This window comes from Somniosus microcephalus, chromosome 5 (assembly GCF_052327205.1).
Source record: "Somniosus microcephalus isolate GS21.2 chromosome 5, FLI_Smic_1.0, whole genome shotgun sequence".
Lineage (NCBI taxonomy): Eukaryota > Metazoa > Chordata > Chondrichthyes > Squaliformes > Somniosidae > Somniosus > Somniosus microcephalus.
The window spans coordinates 101679238-101703555 of record NC_140991.1 but is presented as its reverse complement, the minus strand read 5'-3'; the positions used below and the strand labels follow the sequence as shown (position 1 = coordinate 101703555).

At 47.0% G+C, this 24318-nt stretch overlaps 1 protein-coding gene across 1 annotated transcript in view; it reads right to left on the bottom strand.

The window, feature by feature from the left end:
* hecw1b (HECT, C2 and WW domain containing E3 ubiquitin protein ligase 1b) overlaps positions 1 to 24318 on the bottom strand; it is a 773289-nt gene that overhangs the window by 404016 nt on the left and 344955 nt on the right. Inside the window, exon 10 of the mRNA XM_085988048.1 lies at positions 979 to 1080. Coding sequence (XP_085844174.1) covers positions 979 to 1080 — 102 coding nt within the window. The remainder of the gene's footprint in view (positions 1 to 978; positions 1081 to 24318) is intronic.

The following is a 24318-nucleotide window of genomic DNA, read 5'->3' as shown; positions in this document are numbered from 1 at the left end:
TTTAAAATGCCAAATGTTGAATGGCAGCTGGAATCCTCCAATCCGGTGAGGCAGGGGTGTCTGTTTGGCTCGGATTATAGAGGCACATTGTCAGTCAATGGATGGTGAGGTGCAGCAATGCACAGGTCAGGTGAGGGCCATGGGGGGTTAAATTTTCAGAGCCTCTGGGAAAGTGACTGAGTGAACCAAGTCCTGGGATACAATTAGAGACAGACCAGGAGAATGAATGCACCAGGTTACCTCTTAATCAACAGTAGCAGCCAGTCCAAGATTCAAAGGTTGAATCATACAATCATAAACAAGCTCATTCATGCTGCTCCCCCTGAGCGTATCTCTCAAACTAGCAATAAACCATGCAGTGAAATGAAAATATATTTCACATGCCGTTACCACATGGAGATCTAAGCAAACCATGCCTATTCTAGTGATCTCTACTGAGTAAAATAAATTACCAGCTAGGCTTCCAACTTCTGAAGATTCAGGGCCAGAGTAATGCTTTGCTAGCTTGAGAACAGAATACTGTTATGAATTGGATTCATTGTTGAACTCCAGGGGCCTGTGTAAATGTGATCACCATGTAATGCGGAACAGACTAATTCATCTTGTGTGTACATTTTTTCACAATTTGTCAAACTGCCCAGTTTGCAAATCAAACAGCCACTTTTGCACATTTTACTCATTTTGTTTGTGAAAATGTGTTGCTGTTTGCCAAACAATTTGATATTCTGCGCATAACACACATCTTCATATGTCTGATATTCTGATGTATTTGATGAAAGAAATGGAGATCCCTTACTCAACGTTGGTCTTCGCTCGAATCTATCTCTTGTAAAGAACTGCAAGACGTTTTCTTCATCATTTTCTAATTAACCAGTTCAAACGATCATCTCTTGATGAGTTGATTCTGAACTAATAAGCTCAATATGTTTCCTGCACTGACAACACAACAGAATGATTTCAAATAAAACAAAATCTTACTGGGAGGAAGGGGCTCATCGATGGTAGGGTAACGGTTGGTGTCTTGTCTCAAAGAGGGCAGCTGACTTATTGTCTGAGCACAGCGTGGTAAAGGGTTATCACCTACAAGAGGAAAGATGTATTTAAAAGAAATCAATCATTTTGTTTTACATTACAGCAATAAACAACTAAAAATTTTCTCTGTCCCACTAATGTTATTAAAAAAAATTGATGCGAGTGCAAATCTGGGAAACCATATTCATACTGAATATTTGCTAACATTAGCGAGCAAAGGAAAGCATACCCTAATATCGCAAATCGGCAGCATTTCAATGTTTATTTTAATTGACATGGGACTCATAATCTTAGAATTAAGGGAAAATGGGCAAGCAAACTTATATACAGTGCAAACACTGATAGTCACAGTCTATATTGGGCCAGAGTCCATTATCTATTATAGGCCTAAACCTGTTCATAGTCAAACATTCTAATGCTGTGCTAGTCAGCTGGGCTTTGCAGAGAGAAAATCAAATGGTAGACAACATAGGATATCTTTCATATACCTCCAAGCAGTAATTTCCATACTGGCACCGATAGGAGACTACAAGTAGCTTACATGCCTAGTCTCTTTACAGGAAGATGGCACAGGAAGACCAAATGATAATCAATAATATTATTTTATTCTATTTGAACAATTATTTAAGTATTTAAATATCTTAAACTATATTAAAAATGAATTAAGTGGGGGAGAAATTGGTCCCCATTACACCTGTATTTTGGCAGAAAATTTAGCGTTGGGTGGGAAGCAGTTTCTGGGCTGGATCTTTCACACCTGATCTACTCCGGAAGACGGCCAAATTGGAATCCACCGACTTTAAAGTGTCCAGGGCAGCTGTTTGAAACAGGCATTGGGCCCCCTGAATATACAAATTAGAGTCCTAACGCCACTTTTAGAATTCCTCAACTGATTGGAGCATGCGTGGCCAACGTCTTCAGGTGCAAGTTCCAGGGAGCCAGTTCAGGGCACCCCAATATTGAAGAGGTGGCATAAACAGGCGGTAGGCCCCTTATTTGAAAAGACAAAAGGCCTAACTTGCTTTTCACAGCACCTTTAAAGCAGAAAAATTTGCAAATGCATTTTCCTGGGATGAAAAATAGACAGTGAATCGGAGCAGAAGAGTTAGGGGAGGTGAGCAAAAGCAAGATTGAAGAGTTAAGTTTCAAAGAGGCTTTTGAAGGTGGTAGAGAGGTAGCAAGGTGGAGGAATTTAGTGGGAGAGACAGGCAGCTGAAGGTTCTACCACTGATGGTGGAGTGAGGGTGGGGAGACACAAAGAAGGCCAGTCAGATGAAAGGAGGACATATTGCTGACATTAAGGAATGGAGGAAACTGCAGAGCTAGAAAGGGGTGAGATGTGGAGAGATTTGTAAGCAAGGGTAATTATTTTGAATTTAATACATTGGAGGACAGGAAATCAATGGAAGTTGGTGAGAATGAACATAGTGAGGGAGATTACACTGGATGGAATTTGCGAGGCTGGCGAGGACAGCGTTAAAAACGGTGTGCTTGGAAATTGATGAGGGTTTCAGCAGTGGTGGGGGGTTCAGGGCAGATGTAGGTGATGTTACAGAGCTGAAAATAGGTGCTGTTGGTACTTGGGGTGTTTTACTACGTTAAAGGTGCTATATAAATGCAAGTTGTTATTTTTGGATAGGATATGTGGTTTGAAGCTCAGCTCTGGGTAACAGAAGGCTGCACACTGTTGGTTTTAGTCCGAACGGGGTTCTGATGAAGAGCTCTACCCCAAACGTTAATCTGTCTTTTCTCTCTACAGCTGCTGTCTATTTCCAGCATTGTCTGTTTTTGTTTTAGATTTCCAGCATATGCAGCTTTTCTATCTTTATTTAATTGGATCATAGATTAGTAATAGTGGAGGGTCCTGCAAAACGTGCTTTATTGATGCTTTTTTCACAGGGACAAGTTTAAGATACTCTTCTTGGAGAAACTGGTCTGTTATGTTCACAAGTGTAAGGTGGTTGTAACATAGAATCGAAGAATAGTACAACACAGAAGGAGGCCATTCGGCCCATCGCGTCTGCGCCAGCTCTTTCAAAGAGCAATCAAGTCAGTCCCACTCCCCCTCTCTTTCCCCATATTCCTGCAATTTCTTTCCTTCAAGTATTTATTCAATTTACTTTTGAAGGCTCCTATTGAATCTGTATCCACCACCCTATCAGGCAGTGCATTTCTAACTACTCGTTGAGTAAATTCTTTTCCCTATCACCTCTAGTTCTTTTGCCAATCACCAGAAATCTGTGCCCTCTGGTTATCGACGCTACAGTCATTGGAAACGATTTCTCTTTAATCCTTCATGATTTTAAACACCTCTATCAAATCTCCTCTTAGCCTTCTCTGCTGTAAGGAGAACCACACCAGCTTCTCTATCCATGTAACTGTAATCCCTCATCCCTGGAACCATTCTATTAAATCTCGTCTGTACCCTCTCCAAAGCCTTCACGTCCTTCCAAAAGTATGGTACCCAGAATTGGACACAATACTCCAGCTGAGGCCGAACTAATGTTTTATTTAGGTTTAGCATAACTTCCTGGCTTTTGTACTCTATGCCTCTATTTATAAAATTCAGGATCCCATACGCTTTATTAACTGCTTTGTTAACCTGTCCTGCCACCTTCAAAGATTTGTGCACAAGCACCCCCAGGTCTCTCTGTTCTTGCACCCCCTTTAAAATTGTACCATTTAGTGTGCATGGTCTCTCCTCATTCTTCCTACCAAAATGTATCACCTCACATTTCTCTGCGTTGAATTTCATCCGTCATGTGTCCACCCATTCCACCAGCCTTTCTATGTCTTCTTGAAGTCTATTACTATCTTCCTTACTGTTTACTACACTTCCAAGTTTCGTGTCATCTGCTAATTTTGAAATTGTGCCTTGTACCCCAAAGTCTAAGTCATTAATGTATATCAAAAACAGTAGTGGTCCTAGTACCAAAACTTGGGAATGTCACTGTGTACCACCCTCCAGTCCGAAAAATAGCCATTCACCACAACTCTCTGTTTTCTATCCCTTAGCCAATTTTGTATCCATGCTGATACAGCAACCTAGGTTGCATCCCATCTGGTCTGGGTGGCTTATCCATTTTAATTACCACCAGCCTTTTCTAGTACCTCCTCTTTATCTATTTTTATTATCTCATCAGTATTCCAGCAACCTCCTTGTTTACCATTGCTTTGGCAAAGTCCCCTTCCTTGGTAAACACTGATACAAAGTATTCATTTAGTACCTCCTCAATGCTGTCTGCCTCCAGCAATAATTCTCCATTTTTGTCCGTCATCGGCCCCACCGCTCCTCTGACAACCCTTTTACTGTTAATATACCTATAGAAGACCTTTGGATTCCCTTTTGTGTTAGCCGCCAATCTATTCTCATACTGTCTCTTTGCCCCTCTTATTTCCTTTTTCACTCCTCCTCTGTACTATTATATTCAGCCTGATTTTCCCTTGTATTATGAAGCTGACATCTGTCATTTTTCCGCTTCATCCTACTCTCCAATTCCTTTGTCATCCAGGGAGCTCTGGCTTTGGTTGCCCTCCCTTTCCCCCCCTGTAGGAATGTACCTAGACTGTACCTGAACCATCTCCTCTTTAAAGACCGCACTTTGCTCCATTATATTTCTGCCTGATAGTCTTTGACTCCAATTTAGCCGGGCCAGATCCCTCCTCAATTCGGTGAAATTAGCCTTCCTCTTGTTTGTTAGAATCACGAGTGACATAACATAGAATATGTTCTCAATTAATTTTGAATCAATCAACCTCATCTAGCCAGTTGAAGGAATTTCATTGAAAATTGTGATAAATATATTTGTTTGTCAGCATCACACTACTTCCCAGCACAACCTGCAGAGTGAAAACGCAACACACCGACGGTTTACCCATTGCATTGCAGGTGAAATGCAGACCATGACATCTTGTGACAATGACTTGCTGGACAAGACAGATTATGTGATGTGGCACAACCAACGTCCTGAACTCTCTCATGTCAGTACTATTATTGAGCTCTCGAAGGCAGATTTTTAAGAGTATATGAAGCACTTGATATCCCCAAGCAGAGTGCCATAAAGCTCACAATAGCCCGATTAAATTTCAGACTTGTGGCTCACTTACCGGATTTCCTGCCCATAACATTAAGTGGTCTCATAATAGTAAATGTAGAAGGGTACAAAAAATGAACTGAATTAACAACTTGCACTTATATAGCATCTTTACAGTAGGAAAACATCCCAAGGCGTTTTCACAAAACTGTTTTAAATGAGAAGAAAATAAAAGGCTCCCTGATGGTTTAGTGAGTAAATATAATGGGCCAGTAATTCCGGTCCCAACGCGTGAGTACGGACGGGGTACTCACGCGTGGGCCCGTTGGAAGTGCCGGATTTCAGCATGCACAGCGCATGTGCGGGAAACCGGCATTTCCTCCAAGGGTTTCAGAGGTCCAACGCGTGCGCGCAGGACTCTGCGCGCACGTGTTGAACTTCCTTCTTTTTGACAGGTTTGCCCGTGTGCAAGGGCCTGAACTTTTTACACATATAAAAAGGAGGCGTAAGGAGTGGATTCTTGAACGTAAGTGGTCTATTAGTTAAAATTATTACATTTTTTCCACAGCTTCATTGTTTTTAAGGACTTTACAGTAAGGTAAGTTTATTTTTAGACCCGATTTCTTAAAAAAATATTTTTTTCAAAAATTTTATTAATTGTTTAAAATAGTTTTTTAAAGTTATTTATAGTTTATTTAATTATTGGGATGTTTTTTAAAATTTTATTTAAAGTTAAACTAGTCTTTTGGGCGCCTGTACTTTTCATGAGTTTGATAGCTCTTACTATCAAACTCATGAATGAAGTTTCCCCTCCCCTGATTGGCTGCAGAGTGCTCACCTGATCCCAGCCGGCACATCGCACTAACTACACCACTGGATCAGGCAAGCACATCGCGCCGACATCTGAACCGGGCCAGTGACAGGAATTCCAAGCAGGCCCAGGCTTCAGATGTCGGCGTGCCGGGTGAGTGCACATCGGGGGCTTGCACGCGCGGCAAGCACCCGATCCTAATTTCTGGTCCATTGTATGGTGTGATACAGAGCTATACTCATAAGGAAATCCTTGGCTTAACCTTCGTCTAAACTGTCTATCTGAACTCAGCTCAGGGGGTCAAGAATTGACCTTAGCATGCCGGAGATAGGAAAAGGAAAATATTAATCATAATAACTCCTGCTGATCACTATCCAGGGCAGGGAAATGCATGTTCTTGGGTGTCAGGCAATGGTCGGATCAGGCTTGGCTGGTGATCCCCTCCACAATCGAATGGCCTGCCGACACTCCCTGACTAGACTCATTAGGCTCATCAGGAATGGCTAATTGGATGAAATACCAAAAGCGGTGGGTGCTCATGGAACCATAGTCTCAGCATGATTTATTGCCTTCAGTAGAGTAGGGAAGAAAAATTGAATGGGAGGGAAGCATGTAATAATGTTTGTGCACCCGAACCAACAGGTGAGGATTACCAGTTACAGACCAGAATTTAGTTGGACTTACCAGTTTTAGTCTTATGTAAAAGACTGAGGAAAATGTTCTATTTTGTTGCAACAAATGTGTGACTGGAATTTCCGAGGGGTTCCCCGATTTTCAGCGGAAACCATGGAGAAGTGATGTAAATGGTCATTTACATCATTCCTCTGGGGTTTCTGCTGACCTTCCGCCGAGATTGAAATAGGAGACCTGGGAACCCATGAGGGAATTCTACCCTATGATGTGCAATAAAAATATTCTGCTGACTAAGGAATACTTTCATAATAAAGAGTAAAAAGACTTAGGAACCAATCCAGTATGACTTAAAATATTACACGCCAAGGATAATTTTTGAAATCCTTTCCATTTTATATTTTTATACAGCACTCTTGGGGCAACATTTGCTCCCTTCTGCACCAATACCAAGTCTAGTTAGTATAACAATGTCTAAATTTAGGGACTTTACAGTTTGCAGAGACAAGAGGTGTACATGGCTTTTTAAATTAGTAAGAATTCTTTTTGTGTGTGCTCATTAAAGAACGAAAGAAATACTTGCATTTATATAGTGCCTTTCATGACTTTAGGATGTCCTGAAATGCTTGGCAGCCAATTAAGTACTTTTTGGAAGTACAATCACTGTTGTATTGTAGGAAACAAGGCAGCCAATTTGTGCAGAGCATGCTCCCACAAACAGCATTGTGATAATGACCAGATCATCTGTTTTAGTTACATTGATTGAGGGATAAATGTTGGCCAGGGCTCAGTGAGAACTCCCTTGCTCTTCTTCGAATAGTGCTGTGGGATATCGTCCAACTGAGAGGGCAGATGGGGCCTCGATTTAACGTCTCATCTGAAAGACGACACCCACAACAATGCAACACTCCTTCAATAGTGCATAAACATGCCAGCATAGGTTATATAGGCCTAGAAATTCAGTATAGCCACGTTTGGGGCACTACAGCATGGCGTTCGCTAACTTTTGCGCCCGGCGCAACTTAGCGCCACCTTCGCCGATATTCAGTTGCATTGCCCCAAGAGGTTGCTGCTGCGCTAAAGCAGGCGATGCACGACTATCATTAGGCGCTAAGCCGGCGATCCGGGGCGCAAACACCGAAGGCAGGCGCAGCGCAGGTGCGGCGAGTTGTTCATTGAGGGCAGACAGTCAGGCGCCGGTCAGCACTTAAAGGGGGAGGGTGGAATTGTTTGGCTGCCACGCCCTGCATACTGCAGCCCTAAGGCAAGGCCTGAACACTGCTTCTGGAACTGCTCCACGCCCAGGAGAGTGGAGAAGGCCAGGGAGAGAGCGCAGCGCTTCGGCGAGGGTGTCCTGAGGCTGCTGGTTGGTGCAGTGGACCGCAGCGCCATATCCTCTTCCCTGAGGGTGGCAGGAGGACGATGCCCGCCGAATATCGGAAAGCATGGAGGGAGGTGGCAAACAGGGTCACGTTCAACAGCGTGGTTGGCAGGACACCAACCCAATGCCGGAAAAAATTCAACGACCTCACTCGGGTTGTCAGGGTGAGTACCCTTTCCAGTATCCTCCTCATCCCTGCATGTACACCTCACTTTATGGCCAAAGGGGCCTGAAAGCCCTAATGGCCAGCTCTCATCCAGCAGTCAAAGGACTGTCATGAAAAGCACTTGCACATTCAGGACTTTAGACACTGTCAGGGCTATTCGACCATGGGAGGCAGTGCAGGCGAGATCAGGGCTTGACACTGTCAGGGCTATTGACCATGGGAGGCAGTGCAGGCGAGATCAGGGCTTGACACTGTCAGGGCTATTCAACCATGGGAGGCAGTGCGGGCAAGATCAGGGCTTGGCACTGTACTTAGAGGCCATCCTTTTTCTTGCAGGGCAAGCTGGCACATAACAGAAGACAGCAGCGACAAACCGGGGGAAGCCGTCCTGACCTGAAACAGCTGAGCGACCTCGAACAGCAAGTGGAGCGGATCATGGCAGGCCGGCTGAGTGGCCCCGTCACCACTGGAGATGCTGACCCTGTTCTGGGCACCAATGGTAAGGTCATCACCTTTTTGACCTCTCTCTTTCCACTTGCGCCTCACACCAGCATCCTTTGCCACTATCGAACCAATGCAGTGCACAGCAGCACTCATGCCTCCCTCGCTGCCGCCCTGTCCTCAGTCTAAAGCAACACTTGTGCCTCCCTGCTTTCAGCTGGTGACTCGCCAGGTGAGGAGGCAGCCCCTCAAGCTAGCTCTGTGTCCGAGTCAGACATAAAGGAGGAGGAAGAGGAAGCCAGCCCATCAGGGACACCCTCAGCTGAGGCAGCCCATGGCCATGATGGTGACACATCTTCCCTGGAGGGGAGCAGGGGGGAAGGGTCGGAGGATAGTGAAGCTCCGGGGACCAGCGGGCTGCAGCAACGCGGGAGGGGTGGGGAAGCTCGGCGGCCTTCTCCGCGGAGGGTGAGTGCGGCCTCCAGTCCTGCTACGGTGAGCGCAGAGGAGGTGCGGCTCCTAGCGGAAATGGACGCCCAGGCTGAGCGCAGGCACACTGAGCTCATGGCTGCAGTGGCAAGGATGCCTGACTCCATAGAGTCACTGGCAAGGAGTGTGCAGGAATTCAGGGCAGCACAGGCCAGGAGTCTGCAACAATTCAGTGCAGCACAGGCCAGGAGTCTGCAGGACTTCGCGGCAGCACAGGCTAGGAGTCAGCAGGACTTCGCTGCATCACAGGTGGCTTCTAGCCAAGTGCTCAGTTGTGCTGTGCATTCACTGGCTGGTGTCATGCAGACACAGACCAGGGCCACACAGGCACTAACTGCTGCCACCCTCGCTGGATCGGCCAGGCATCGCTGGGGCACTCGCCGCGCCGCAGCAGCCCATCAGTCTGTGCTTCAGCAGATTGCTGCGCATGCTGCAGTGCTGGCCCGTGCGAGTGCCAATGTATCAGCCGACCAGGGAGTGCCTGTGATCTGTCAGGTTGGCAGCATTCCTGCAGCCAACACTGTCACTCCTCCATTGCAGCTGCCACCAGCCGTTGGACAGACTGATGCCGCCCAAGCAGAGTTGGAGCAGTCAGCAGCCGGCCCCTCCAGGCCCAGAGCTGGTCCAGGCCGACCCCCAAGGGCATCTGCCGTCTCACCATCTGACCCTCAGCAGCCTTCCCCCAGCCTTGCTGCAGCCACTGGGGTCCCATTGAGGAGGAGCTGCAGGGCGGGTAGGGGCCAGTCATGGAAGCGAGACGGATCACCCTTGCAGGGGAAAAAGCAGAAGGTGTGGCCAAATGTTTTGTTTTATTTATAAAGGCCGAGACTGCTGTATTTGTTTCAGATATAAAGGCCGAGACTGGTGTATTTCTTTTATATTTAAAGGCCGAGACTGGTATATTTGTTTTATATTTAAATGCCGAGACTGGTATATTTGTTTTATATTTAAAGGCTGAGACTGGTATATCTGTTTTATTTATAAAGGCCGAGACTGGTGTATTTTTGTTTTTGGGGGGGGTTTCTCTCCATTAGTTTGTCATGTGGGAAGGGAACAGAGGTATCACAGTAAAAAAAATTCTTAAATCGCACTGTCCATGTTTTCTTTTGGAAGTCCTGGTTGCCCTGCTCGGCTGAGGGCTTGTGGAGTGGCTACATTCATCTTCTGCCATTGGCACAAGCCATTCCCTGAGAGGGGGTCTAGAACCGACTTGCAATAAGCCGCCGACGGGCGGCCCTTGCACTTTCTGCCTCCCTCCCGTGCTGGTCCTCCTCCTCCTCCTCTGGTGGTCCTCCAATGTCTGCTGGCAGTGGCTGAGGCCTGCGGATCGCCAGGTTGTGCAGCATGCAGCACACGACAACGAAATGGGAGACTCGCTCAGGTGAGTACTGTAGGGCTCCCCCGGAACGATCCAGACAGCGGAACCGTTGCTTCAGCACGCTGATTGTTTGCTCAATGATGTTCCTGGTTGCTTGATGGCTGTCATTGTATCGCTCTTCAGCAGGGGTGCTGGGCGCACGGAGCGGGGTCATCAGCCAGGTGCACAAAGGATAGCCTTTGTCCCCGAGAAGCCATCCTCGTGGGTGAGGCTGGGCCTCGAACATGTCTGCCACAGAAGTCTGGTGCAGGATGAAGGCATCGTGGCTGCTGCCTGGAAAGCGGGCCCTGACAGCTAGGATGAGCTGCCTGTGGTCACACACCAACAACACGTTGAGCGAATGGTAGCCCTTTCGGTTGCGGTAATCCTCAGCATTCTCTAGAGGTGCCCGCAAAGCCACATGCGTGCAGTCAATGGCGCCCTGCACCATGGGGAAGCCCGCTAATACTGCAAAGCCCATTGCACACTCTTTCTGCTTGTCCACGGTCATGGGGAAGGAGATGAACTGACATCTCCTTCTAAAAAGGGCATTGGTCACCTGATGGATGCAGCAATGTACCGCGAACTGGGAGATGTTGGAAATGTCCCCAGTAGCGGATTGGAAGGAGCCAGTGGCATAGAAGTTGAGAGCCACCGTCACCTTCATTGCCACCGACAGAGACGTCCTGCTCCTCAGCTGTGGTTGCAGACCTCCGCGAAGCAGGTGGCAGATCTTAGTGACCACTGCCCTTCTGAATCGCAGCCTCCGAACACACTGCTCCTCAGACATGTTCAGATATGAGAACTGCTGGCGGTATACCCTGGGTGGGTAAGGCCTCCTTTGCCGACGCCTGTTTGCCCTTCTCCGTCTGGTCATGACTGGCACTCTCTCACGGCATCTCAGAGCCCTTTGAATGCAATGGAGAAGCCCAAAGTTTCCACCCATTGCAGCCCCCATTATATGTTTCCAATCAATACTATGACACTAAAGTTAAAGACAAGTGCAAAGCTCTGGCCTGAAGCCACAAGTACCTGTGCGAGTGTTGAGCCAAACCAGAAAGCTCTCTACCTTTGTCTCTCTCCAAATATCCGTCGCTCACAAGAAGGAGTGGAGCAAAATGGCTGCTATTTATACTGCTGGAGGAGTCCCCTTTAATTAGCGCCCCCTGCGCCCTGCAGCGACTGGGAACCATTCTCCTCTACCAGTCGCGGGGGGCGCCAGGCGCACAATAGGCCGGCACCACTGAATTTCCGGTTCGGGGCGCACAAAGGGCGTTGCACCATGAAATGACGTCAGGATCTGCGCGCGCAGCTGAGCGCACGCATGGGTTTTGCGCCGCCACTAAATCTTAACTGAATTTCGCGAGAGGCGCAGATCGCGCCGCGCCCGGGCGCTAGCCGTTTAGCGCCCCACTTCTGCTCCTCCTAAGGCGCTAGCGGCTGGCGCAAACAACTGAATTTCTAGGCCTATGTGCTCAAATCTCTTGAGTGCGGCTTGAAGCCATAACCTTCTGACTCAGAGGCGAGAGTACTACCACTGAGCCAAGGCTGACACCTACATTAGAGTCATAGAGTCATAGAGTTTTACAGCGCAGAAAGAGGCCCTTCGGCCCATCGTGTCTGCGCCGTCCATCAATCCCTGTCCAGTCTAATCCCATTTTCCAGCATTTGGTCCATAGCCTTGTATGCAATGGCATTTCAAGTGCCCATCCAAATGCTTCTTGAATGTTGTGAGGGTTCCTGCCTCTACCACCCTTTCAGGCAGTGAGTTCCAGCTTCCAGCCACCCTCTGGGTGAAAAAGTTCCTCCTCAAATCCCCTCTAAATCTCCTGCCCCTTACCCTGAATCTATGCCCCCTTGTTATTGATCCCCCTACTAAGGGGAAAAGTTCCTCTTTATCTACCCTATCTATGCCCCTCATCATTTTGTACACCTCAATCAGGTCCCCCCTCAGCCTCCTTTGCTCCAAGGAAAAAAACCCCAGCCTGTTTAGTCTTTCTTCATAGCTGAGGCGCTCCATCCCAGGTAACATCCTGGTGAATCTTCTCTGCACCCTCTCCAAAGCAATCACATCCTTCCTATAGTGTGGTGACCAGAACTGCACACAGTACTCCAGCTGTGGCCTCACCAGCGTTTTGTACAGCTCCATCATAACCTCCCTGCTCTTATATTCTATGCCTCTGCTAATGAAGGCAAGTATCCCATATGCCTTTTTAACCACCTTATCTACCTGTTCCGCTGCCTTCAGGGATCTATGTACATGTACACCAAGGTCCCTCTGACCCTCTGTACTTCCTAGGGTCCTACCACTCATTGTGTATTCCCTTGCCTTATTTGTCCGTCCAAAATGCATCACCTCGCACTTTTCCGGGTTAAATTCCATTTGCCACTTTTCCGCCCATCTGACCAACCCGTTAATATCGTCCTGTAGCCTGAGGCTTTCCTCCTCGCAATTTACCACCCCACCAATTTTCGTGTCATCCGCGAACTTACTGATCATACCCTTTACATTCTCATCCAAATCATTAATGTAGATCACAAACAGCAAGGGACCCAGCACCGATCCCTGAGGTACCCCACTGGACACAGGCTTCCAGTCACAAAAGCAACCTTCGACCATCACCCTCTGCCTCCTGCCACTCAGCCAGTTTAGGATCCAACGTGCCAAGGCCCCCTGGATCCCATGGGCTCTTACCTTCTTGACCAGTCTCCTATGCGGGACTTTGTCAAAAGCTTTACTGAAGTCCATGTAAGCCACATCCACAGCATTTCCCTCATCCACACACCTAGTCATCCCCTCGAAAAATTCAATCAGATTGGTCAGACATGATTTACCCTTGACAAAGCCATGCTGACTATCCCCGATTAATCCTTGCCTCTCCAAGTGGAGACTAATTTTGTCCCTCAGAATTTTTTCCAATAATTTCCCTACCACAGATGTTAGGCTCACTGGCCTGTAATTCCCTGGTTTATCCCTGCTACCCTTCTTGAATAATGGTACTACGTTAGCTGTTCTCCAGTCCTCTGGTACATCCCCTGTGGCCAGAGAGGTTCTGAAAATTTGTGTCAGAGCCCCTGCAATCTCCTCCTTTGCCTCCCACAACAGCCTGGGATACATCTCGTCCGGGCCTGGGGATTTATCCACTTTCTGGCCTGCTAAAACCGCTAGTACCTCCTCCCTCTCGATGCTAATATGTTCAAGTATGTCACAGTCCCCTTGCCCGACTTCTATGTCTACATCGTCTTTCTCCATAGTGAACACAGAGGCAAAACATTCATTTAAAACCCCACCTACTTCATCTGGCTCTACACACAGCTTGCCACTTTGGTCCCTAATGGGCCCTACCCTTTCCCTGGTTATCCTCTTGCCCTTAATATACTTATAAAACATCTTAGGATTTTCCTTTATTTTGCTCGCCAGTGTTATTTCATGGCCGCTCCTCGCCCTCCTAATTTCCTTTTTAAGTATGCCCCTGCACCTTTTATACTCCTCTAGGGCTTCCTCCGTCTTTTGTCTTTTGTAACTGCCAAAAGCCCCCCTTTTTTTCCTAATGCATTTTTGTATATCCCTTGTCATCCAAGGTTCCCTTTGCTTGTTGGTCCCACCCTTGACCTTTACAGGAACATGTTGGTGTTGTACTCTCTCTATTTCCCTTCTGAAAGCCTCCCACTGTTTTGATGTGGATTTTCCTATAAGTAGCTGCTCCCAGTCCACTTTGGCCAGATCCTGCCTTATCTTATTAAAATCGGCCTTCCCCCAATTTAGAACCCTTATTTCCGGGCGGTCTTTGTCTTTTTCCATGACCACCTTAAATCTCACCGAATTATGGTCACTATCGCCAAAATGCTCTCCTACAGACACTTCCACCACCTGCCCGGCTACATTCCCTAGAATTAGGTCCAGTACCGCCCCCTCTCTTGTAGGACTTTCTACATGTTGGCACAAAAAGCTCTCCTGGATGCACTTTAAGAATTCTGCACCCTCTAAGCCTTTCACGCTCTGACTATCCCAATTTATATTGGGGAAGTTGAAATCCCCCACTATTATTACCCTATTATTTTCACACTTTTCTGAGATTTGCCTACATATCTGTTCCTCTATCTCCCCCTGACTGTTTGGGGGCCTATAGTACACTCCCAGCAAAGTGCTTGCCCCCTTTTTGTTTTTAAGTTCTACCCATATGGCCTCATTAGAGGAACCCGCTAATATATCATCCCTCCTTACAGCAGTAATTGACTCCTTAATTAATATTGCAACACCCATTAAGGTGAGGGACATTAGTGCTGGTGAATGCTAATCATTTTGGGCACTAAGCCTCAGTATCAAGCTCTCCCAGATTAGGTATAGCACAGCCACAGGCCTCAGCCCCCCTCTCTGAAAAGTATTTCCTACCTCACCATTTCCTCCACTGGCCATCCTGTGGCCTCCAAGTTCAACAATTCATGCCAACTTTGGAACAGTTTTGTGCTGTAGGCTCATGCCCTCTAGGAATTGGATTGACACATTATAAACCCCTTTCCAGCAGCGAGAGGAAGCTTTCATCCCATCAGCCTGAACTGGAATTGAACATAGGTCTCAGAGTGAAAGGCCACTGCAAAATTAGCCTTTTTGATTACTTTTTGTAGCTGTACACTAGCTTTTAGTGATTTATCTACACGAACACCTACGTATAACTCAAAGTTAACAAGTCACCTGATCCAGATGGGATGCATCCTAGGTTGCTGAGGAAAGCTAGGGTTGAGATAGCAGAAGCTCTGACCACAGTCTTTCAATCCTCCTTAGATATTGCAGTGGTGCCAGAGGACTGGAGGATTGCAAATGTTACACCCCTGTTCAAAAAAGGGGAGACGGATAAACCTGGTAGCTACAGGCCAGTTAGTCTAACGTCAATGGTGGGAAAACTACTAGAGACTATTATCAAGGACAAAATTAATTCTCACTTAGAGAAGCATGGGTTAATAAGAGACAGCCAGCATGGATTTGTTAAAGGAAACATAGAAACATGGAGGATAGGAGCAGGAGTAGGCCATTCGGCCCCTCGAGCCTGTTCCACCATTTAATGAGATCATGGCTGATCATCCAAATTCAGTACCCTGTCCCTGCTTTTTCCCCAAATCCCTTGATCCCTTTAGCCTTAAGAAATATATCTAACTCCTTCTTGAATATATTTAATGAATTGTCCTCAACTGCCTTCTGTGGTAGAGAATTCCACAGGTTCACGGCTCTCTGGGTGAAGAAATTCCTCCTCATCTCAGTCCTAAATGGCTTACCCCTTATCCTTAGACTGTGACCCATTGTTCTGGACTCCCCGACTATCGGGAACATGTCTGTCTATCCTGTTAGAATTTTATAAGTTTCAATGCGATCCCCTCTCATTCTTCTAAACTCTAGTGAATATAAGCCGAATCGACCCAATCTCTCTTCATACGTCATTCCTGCCATCCCAGGTATCAGTCTTGTAAAGTCCGCGCCTCAATAATACACGGACTTCGGGAGAACAGTTTAACAGGTACTTTACTGAACAAGAGGCAGCTTGAAACTGAAACTACAGAAGCCTGCTAGGGCCCTTTATACAGGGGTGGTCACTGCCGGTACTGCAGTCTAAGACCAGTTATTCCCTTACAGGTACATACACAACAATTCCTCCCCTTTTAGATAAACAGTACATAACATTAATTTAACAACTAAATAATAACTAATTACAATTACAATTTTCTCAGTAATATATACATCAACTGAAATAGTCATTTATAAGTTCAGTCTTTGAGGAGGCTTCCTGATCCGGACTGGATAGCGCCTTTCTCGAGTATCCTGTTCTGGCGGTGGTGTCAATCCTGGCTCATTGTCATTAGTTGGTTCGTCAGCTTCCAATACCCCTGCTTCTGAGGTAGATGCAATCTGTACTTCGGGCTCATTACCAGGTGCACATGCTTGTGGTACAGGTTTGGCTTGTTCCTGTGACTCTAGAATCTGGTCAGCATGGCGTCTCACGATGCTCTCTCCAACGTCCACTGTGTACATTAGTGGTCCCTGCTGTGTGCATATCGTTCCTGGCTGCCATTTTTCTGTTCGGTAGTCGCGGGCCAAGACTGGTTGCCCTATTTTGAAGCTCCTGGTTGGCTTCTCATTTATGTGCTGGAACTGCTTATCCTCAACATCTCGTCTAATGTTTGGTTTGAGCAAATCCAAGCGACATCTTAGTCTCCGGTTGAAAAACAGTACGGCTGGAGTTTGGTTGGTTACTGCATGTGTCGCATTCCGGTAAGCAAACAGTAAGTTATCCACCTTGTGCTGCAGTGGTATGTTGTCATTATACATTGCCTTTATGGCCTTTTTAAAGGTCTAAACAAACCTCTCAGCCAATCCATTTGTGGCTGGATGATGTGGGGCAGATGTGTAATGTTTCACCCCATTATTCTTCAGGAACCTCCGGAAACCCTCAGACACAAACTGTGGACCATTGTCGGAACAGATCTGTTCTGGCAACCCATTCCTGGCGAAGATGGTCCTTAGGACTGCAATAGTTTTCTCCGTGGTGGTGGAGGACATTTTAATGACCTCTGGCCATTTCGAATGGGCGTCCACAGCGATTAGAAACATTGAGTCCATAAATGGGCCAGCAAAATCAATGTGTACCCGTTGCCATGGAGATGAGGGCCACTCCCATGGATGTAGCGGGGCCTGTGGTGGAGCGTTTTGGACCTTCTGGCATCCTATGCATCTCTTGGTCATATCCTCGATTTCTTTATCAATTCCCGGCCACCACACAAACGCCCTGGCTAGGCTCTTCATTTTTACCTCTCCCAGATGACCCTCGTGAAGCTCATTGAGTACTCTATCTCTCAACTTGGGTGGAATTACCACTCGGGATCCACACATCAAGGTTCCCCGGCACACTAACAGCTGTTCCCTCCTTGGCGACAATGCTGGCAACAGTGAGTCGCCATATACTGGCCATCCCTTCACCGTCAAATCATAGACCCGAGAGAGTGTCGGGTCATTTCGGGTTTCCTTCTCAATACTTGCGTTTGTAACAGGCAAACATTCGACTATGGTCGCATGGAATATCTCCACCGGGTCCACTGCAGGTGCTTCTTCCGCCGTAGGCAACGGTAGGCGCGACAGCCCATCAGCATTTCCATGTTGTTTCATACCTTTGTACTCTATGTCATACTGATGTGCCCCTAGAAGAAGTGGTGGTGGTGTGGAGATGCCGGAGTTGGACTGGGGTGGACAAATGTAAGAAGTCACACAACACCAGGTTATAGTCCAACGGCTTTATTTGAAATCACAAGCTTTCGGAGCGCTGCTCCTTCTTCAGGTGAAGTGGAGAAATGCATAAAGACACAGCTTATATAGTCAGAGAATCATGTCAGATGTTTACAGGTAACCTTTCCAACTGCCATTTATCACACCTCGGCAGAGAGATAATCACAGCAGTCAAAGGTGTGAATGGTGTCCAAACAGGTCAGTCAGGGAAACATTACATCAAAGAACAATGAGGTGGGGTCACAAGGGGTCAAATATTGCAGATGCTGGGGTCTGTATGAAAAACAAAAAAACAGACAAAAAACATTTTTTTTGGCTGGAAATCACAGCAGGTCCGGCCGCATCTGTGTAGAGAGAACAAGCCAATGTCGACTCGAGTCTGGATGACCCTGCGTCAGGTGGGGTTACATGTAGCGTGACATGAACCCAAGATCTCGGTTGAGGCCGTCCTCATGGGTGCGGAACTTGGCTATCAGTTTCTAGAAGAAGTCTCCTAGAAGAAGTGACCATCTTTGCAGCCGTTGCGCCGTCATCACCGGAATGCCCTTCTTTGGGTTAAAAATTGAGACCAGGGGCTGATGATCAGTCAGTAGGGTGAATTTCTGCCCGTGCAGATAGTGATTGAACTTCTTCACCCCCCACACCAGGCTGAGGGCCTCCCTGGCAATCTGGGTGTAGCTACGCTCGGCTGAGGTTAGCGAGCACGATGCAAAGGCTAGTGGCCTCTCTGAACCATCACGGAATTTGTGTGACAGCACCGCTCCAATGCCGTAAGGTGACGCATCACATGCCAACCGAATCGGTAGTGTTGGGTTGTAGTGGGCCAATACTTCTTTTGAAGTGATTTGGCATTTACATTCCTGAAAGGCACGCTTACACACATCACTCCATTTCCATGTTACACCAGTTTGAAGGAGGGCGTTCAGTGGGTGCAGAATTGTAGATAAATTCGGAAAGAACTTATGGTAGTGGTTCACCAACCCGAGGAACGACCTCAGTTGCGACACATTTTCTGGTGCTGGAGCCTTGACTACAGCCTCAATCTTGTCCGGCGACTTATGCAACCCTTCCTCATCAATCATGTGGCCACAATACGAGATTTGTCTCCTGAAGAACTTACATTTGGGACGGTTGGCTCGTAGCCCATATTCCTGCAATCTCGTGAGCACCTGTTCCAGGTTGGCAAGGTGTTCATTGTCATTTTCGCCCGTAACCAGGATGTCGTCCAAATAACACTGGGTCCCCGGGATCCCTTGCAGGACTTGTTCCATTGCCCTCTGCCACATAGCCGGGGCCGATGCTACCCCAAATACCAGTCAATTGTACTGGTAAAGGCCTTTGTGAGTGTTTATCGTGAGGTATTTCCTAGATGCTTCTTCCACCTCCATTTGTAGATACGCTTGAGCCAGGTCAATCTTTGTAAAACGTTTCCCTCCAGATAGTGAGGTGAAAATATCTTCCATCCGTGGAAGCGGATACTGTACTGTGTGCAGGACTGGGTTCACAGTCACCTTGAAGTCCCCACTGATGCGAACCTTCCTTGGCTCCCCAGGCGTGCTGCTCAATGCTTTCTTCATTACAGGAATGATGGGTGTGGCCCACTCGCTCCAGTCCACCTTAGACAGCACCCCCGAACGCTCCAGACTCTCCAGTTCAGCTTCCACAGCTGGGCGTATCGCGTATGGCACCGGTCTGGCCTTGAAAAATTTTGGGGTTGTGTTATCCTCAATCTTTATGGTTGCCTTTACTCCTTTTAGAGTCCCAAGTCCTTGTTGGAACACCTCTTCCGCATCAGATAGAATTTGTGACAGACGTCCAGGTGTGACGTCATCATCTTTTTTGTCAGTCACAGTTAGTGCCAGAATGGAATGCCAATCCAATTGTAGTCTTTGGATCCATTCAAGTCCCAATAATGGTGGTCCTCCATCTCGTAGTATATACATGTATAGTTTCTGTGTTTCCTTTCCGTTATATTCAACTGGCACCCTTATTTTTCCTCTGGGGTAGACCTTTTGCCCCGTGTATGTCTTCAATACAATGGACGTGTCCTTTAAGGGTATGTGTGAGAATAGCCGCTCATAGTCTCGTCGATTCATGACAGTTAGGGCTGATCCTGTGTCCAATTCCATCTTCACTGGGGACCCTGCTATCATGAGGGTGACCCAAATGGTTCGGTGATCTTCTTTTGCGATCACGTTGTGTAACTTTAAACAACTTAGTCGCCTGCTCCCGGAGTCCTTATCACTCTCCTGATCTTCTGAACTACTATCTGTCAGTTTCTTTACTTTCCTGTACTGTTCCTTAGTAGTTCTTGTCATGTTGGTCTTCTTTCCCGACCTGCAGACTCTTGCTATATGTCCCATTTTCCCACATTGCCTGCATATTTTGTCTTTAAACCAGCAGTCCTTCTGCTCATGGGTTGTTCTGCCGCAGCGATAGCACTTTTCGGCTCCATACGCCATTTCGTTAGCGCTGTATTCTTGTGGTTTCTGTTGTATTTCCACAGCTCCCCGTGCTGCTGCTTCGTAGGATACTGCCACGCTGAAAGCCTGTTCTAGCGTCAGGTCCTTTTTTGAAAGTAATCGTTTCTGGCTTCCTTCACTCTGGAGCCCGCAGACAAACTTATCCCGTAAGGTGTCTGCCGGTCCTGCTCCGAACTGGCAGTGCTTTGATAACTTGCGCAGTTCCGTAAGATAGTCAGCATTGCTCTCATCTTTGTGCTGGTTTCTTTTATGGAACTTGAATCTTTCTGCTATCAGCAGTGGTGTAGGGCTTAGATGTTCCTGTAAGATATGAACAATCTCCTCAAAACTTTTCTCCATTGGTTTAGCTGGGGTAATTAAATTCCGCAATAGGCCGTACGTACTCGCACCTATCAGATTTAATAATACCGATGCCCTCTTTCCATCAGCCACCTCATTTGCCTTGCAGTACACTTCAATTCTTTCCACATACGTGGTCCAGTCTTCTACCTCGTTGTCGAAAGCAGTGATACTGCCACTTTTCGGCATCTTGGCCGATTTAAAATGGCGCCTCCCGCGCTTTTGCTTCTTCCCCAATGGAATAAAATGGCGCCTCCCGCGCTTTTGCTTCTTCCCCTTACTGCCACACTGCTCCTAGCGTTCTACGGGGTAATGGCGGCGACCCGCAGCTTCGGCGCGTCTCGCTTTCCTTCCCCCCCCCGTTTAGTTTCTCTCCGCTGTCCTGTTCTCGAGCACTGACCGCTCCCTGTGCGCTCCACCCTCTCTCTCTTGTTTTCTTTTCCCAGCGACGCTGCGCGGCCCGATTTGTAGAGCCGCTCGATCGAGCTTGAGCCCGCCACAGTCCGGAAGGGTCAGCGCGCTACCTGCTACCAGCATGATTCGCTGGAACCACAGCCTCTCCCGCAATTCTCCAAACACCGATGGGTTCTTTGGGCGGTTGCCCCACCACAGTCTCTCCCGCAATTCTCCAAACACCGATGGGTTCTTTGGGCGGTTGCCCTCGGTCGACGCCCGTTGCTCAGACTATGACCTTCCAGGACCTTCCTTTCAGGCGAGATCCCCGTGAGATGATGCCACACTGCAGGTGAGTTCGAACTTACTCGTCGCCACTGTAAAGTCCGCGCCTCAATAATACACGGACTTCAGGAGAACAGTTTAACAGGTACTTTACTGAACAAGAGGCAGCTTGAAACTGAAACTACAGAAGCCTGCTAGGGCCTTTTATACAGGGGTGGTCACTGCTGGTACTGCAGTCTAAGACCAGTTATTCCCTTAAAGGTACATACACAACAAGTCTGGTGAATCTTCGCTGCACTCCCTCCACGGCAAGAACATCCTTCCTCAGATAAGGCGACCAAAACTGTACACAATACTCAAGGTGTGGCCCTGTACAACTGCAGCAAGACATCCTTGCTCCTGTACTCGAATCCTCTCGCTATGAAGGCCAACATACCATTTGCCTTCTTAACCGCCTGCTGCACCTGCATGCTTACCTTCAGTGACTGATGCACAATGACACCCAGGTCTTGTTGCACTTCCCCTTTTCCCAATCTATTGCTGTTCAGATAATAATCTGTCTTTTGTGTTTTTGCCACCAAAGTGGATAACCTCGCATTTATCCACATTATATTGCATCTGCCATGCAGCTGCCCAATCACCCAACCTGTCCAAATCATACTGGAGTTTCTCTGCATCCTCCTCACAGCACACACGTCCACCCAGCTTTGTGTCGTCTGCAAACTTGGAGATATTACATCTAGTTCCCTCGTCTAGATCATTAATATATATTGTGAATAGCTGGGGTCCTAGCACCGATCCCTGCGGTACCCCATTAGTCACTGCCTGCCACTTGGAAAAAGACCCGTTTATTCCAAATCATGTCTGACTAACCTGATTGAGTTCTTTGATGAAGTAACAGAGAGGGTTCACAGAAAGAATCACAGAAACCCCACAGTGCAGATAGAGGCCATTTCGGCCCATCGAGCCTGCACCGCCACATATCCCACCCGATCCCCGTAACCCCTACACCAACACATATCCCACCCTATCCCTGTAACCCCACGTATTTAATCCCCCTAACACTAAGGGTCAATTTATCATAGCCAATCAACCTAACCCGCACATCTTTGGACTGTGGGAGGAAACTGGAGCACCCGGAGAAAACCCACGCAAACACGGGGAGAATATGCAAACTCCACACAGACAGTCGCCCGAGGCCGGATTCGAACCCGGGTCTCTGGCGCTGTGAGGCAACAGTGCTAACCACTATGCCACCGTTGATGAAGGTGGTGTAGTAGATGTTATATCTATGGACTTTCAAATGGCATTTGATAAATTACCACATAACAGACATTCAGAAAATAGAAGCATATGGGATTAAAGGGACGGTGGTAACTTGGGTACGGAATTGGCTAAGGGATAAGAGGCAGAGATTAGTGCTGCTGGATGTTTTTCTGACTGGAGAGAAGTATGCAGTGGGGTCCCTCAGGGTCAATATTAAAACCATTGCTTTTCTTATTATATATAAATGACCTGGACTTGGATATAGGGAGTACTATTTTGAAGTTTGCAGATGATACAAAACTTGGAAACATAGTAAATAGTGAGCATGATAGCAGCAGACTTCAGAAGGGCATAGACAGACTGGTGAAATGGGCAGACACATGGCAGATGCAATTTAATGCGTATAAATGTGAAGTGATGCACATGGAGAGGCAGTATAATCTAAATGGTACTATTTTTAGCGGGGTGCAAGAACAGAAGGACCTGGGGCTGCATATTCACAAATCTTTGAAGGTGGCAGGGCAAGTTGATAAGGTGGTTAAGTAAGTGTATGGGATAGTTGGCTTTGTAAATAGGGGCATTGAATACAAACCAAGAATGCAATGCTAAACCTTTACAAATCACTGTTTAGACCTCAGCCGGAGTATTGTGTACAATTCTGGGCACCACACTTTAGGAAAGGTGTCGAGGCCTTAGAGAGGGTACAGAGGAGGTTTACTAGGATGATACCGGGGATGAGAAACTTCAGTTATGTGGAGAGATTGGAGAAGCTGGGATTGTTCTCCTTAGAGCAGAGAAGGCTAAGGGGAGACCTAATTGAGGTATTCAAAATTATGAGGCATTTTGATAGAGCAAGTAGGGAGAAATTGTTTCCTCTGGCAAGTGGGTCAGTAACCAGAGGTCATAGATTTAAAATAATTGGCAAAAGAACTAGAGGGGAAATGAGGAGGAATTTCTTCACACAGAGGGTTGTTAAGATCTGGAACACACTAGTTGAAAAGGTGGTGGAATCAGATTCCATAGGAACTTTCAAAAGGCAATTGGATATGTACTTGAAGAGAAAAGAAAAAAGACTTGCATTTAGCACCTTTCATGACCACCGGATGACCCAAAGTGCTTTACAGCCAATTAAGTACTTTTTGAAGTGTCGTCACTGTTGTAATGTAGGAAATGCGGCAGCCAGCTTGTGTACAGCAAGCTCCCATAAACAGCAATGTGATAATGACCAGATAATATGCTTAAGTGATGTTGGTTGAGGGATAAATATTGGCCAGGACACCGGGATAACTTCCCTGCTCTTCTTTGAAATAGTGTCTTGGGATCTTTTACGTTCACCTGAGAGGGCAAACGGGGCCTCGGTTTAACGCCTCATCCGAAAGATGGCACCTCCGACAGTGCAGCTCTCCCTCAGCACTGCACTGGAATGTCAGCCTAGATTGTTGCACTCAAGTCCTGGAGTAGGACTTGAACCCACAATCTTCTGACTCAGAGGTGTGGACTAATTTGCAGAGTTATGGGGTCAAAACTGGGGTGTGGGACTAAATTGGGCAGATTTTCAAAGAGCCGGCACAGGCACAATGGGCCAAATGGCCTCCTTCTGTGCTGTAAGGTTCTATGATTCTATCCCTTTGCTCCTCAACAGTTCCTAGTCTCTCACCATTAAGAATATTTCCGATTTGTCTTTCTCAGATCCAAAATAGAGGACCTCACACTTCACTAGTTTGAGCTCCACTTGCCACAGTTTTGCCAACTCACCTAGTCTGTCTGTCCTTTTGTAACTTCCTACTCCCATTTACACAACTTACTGTGCCGCCTAACCTGGGGCATCTGTAAACTTGGATATACAACTCTCATGTCATTAATATATGTAGTGGAAAGCTCAGGCCCCAGTGCAGATCCCTGGGGAACATCACTTGTCACATCCTGCCAATCAAAGAATGT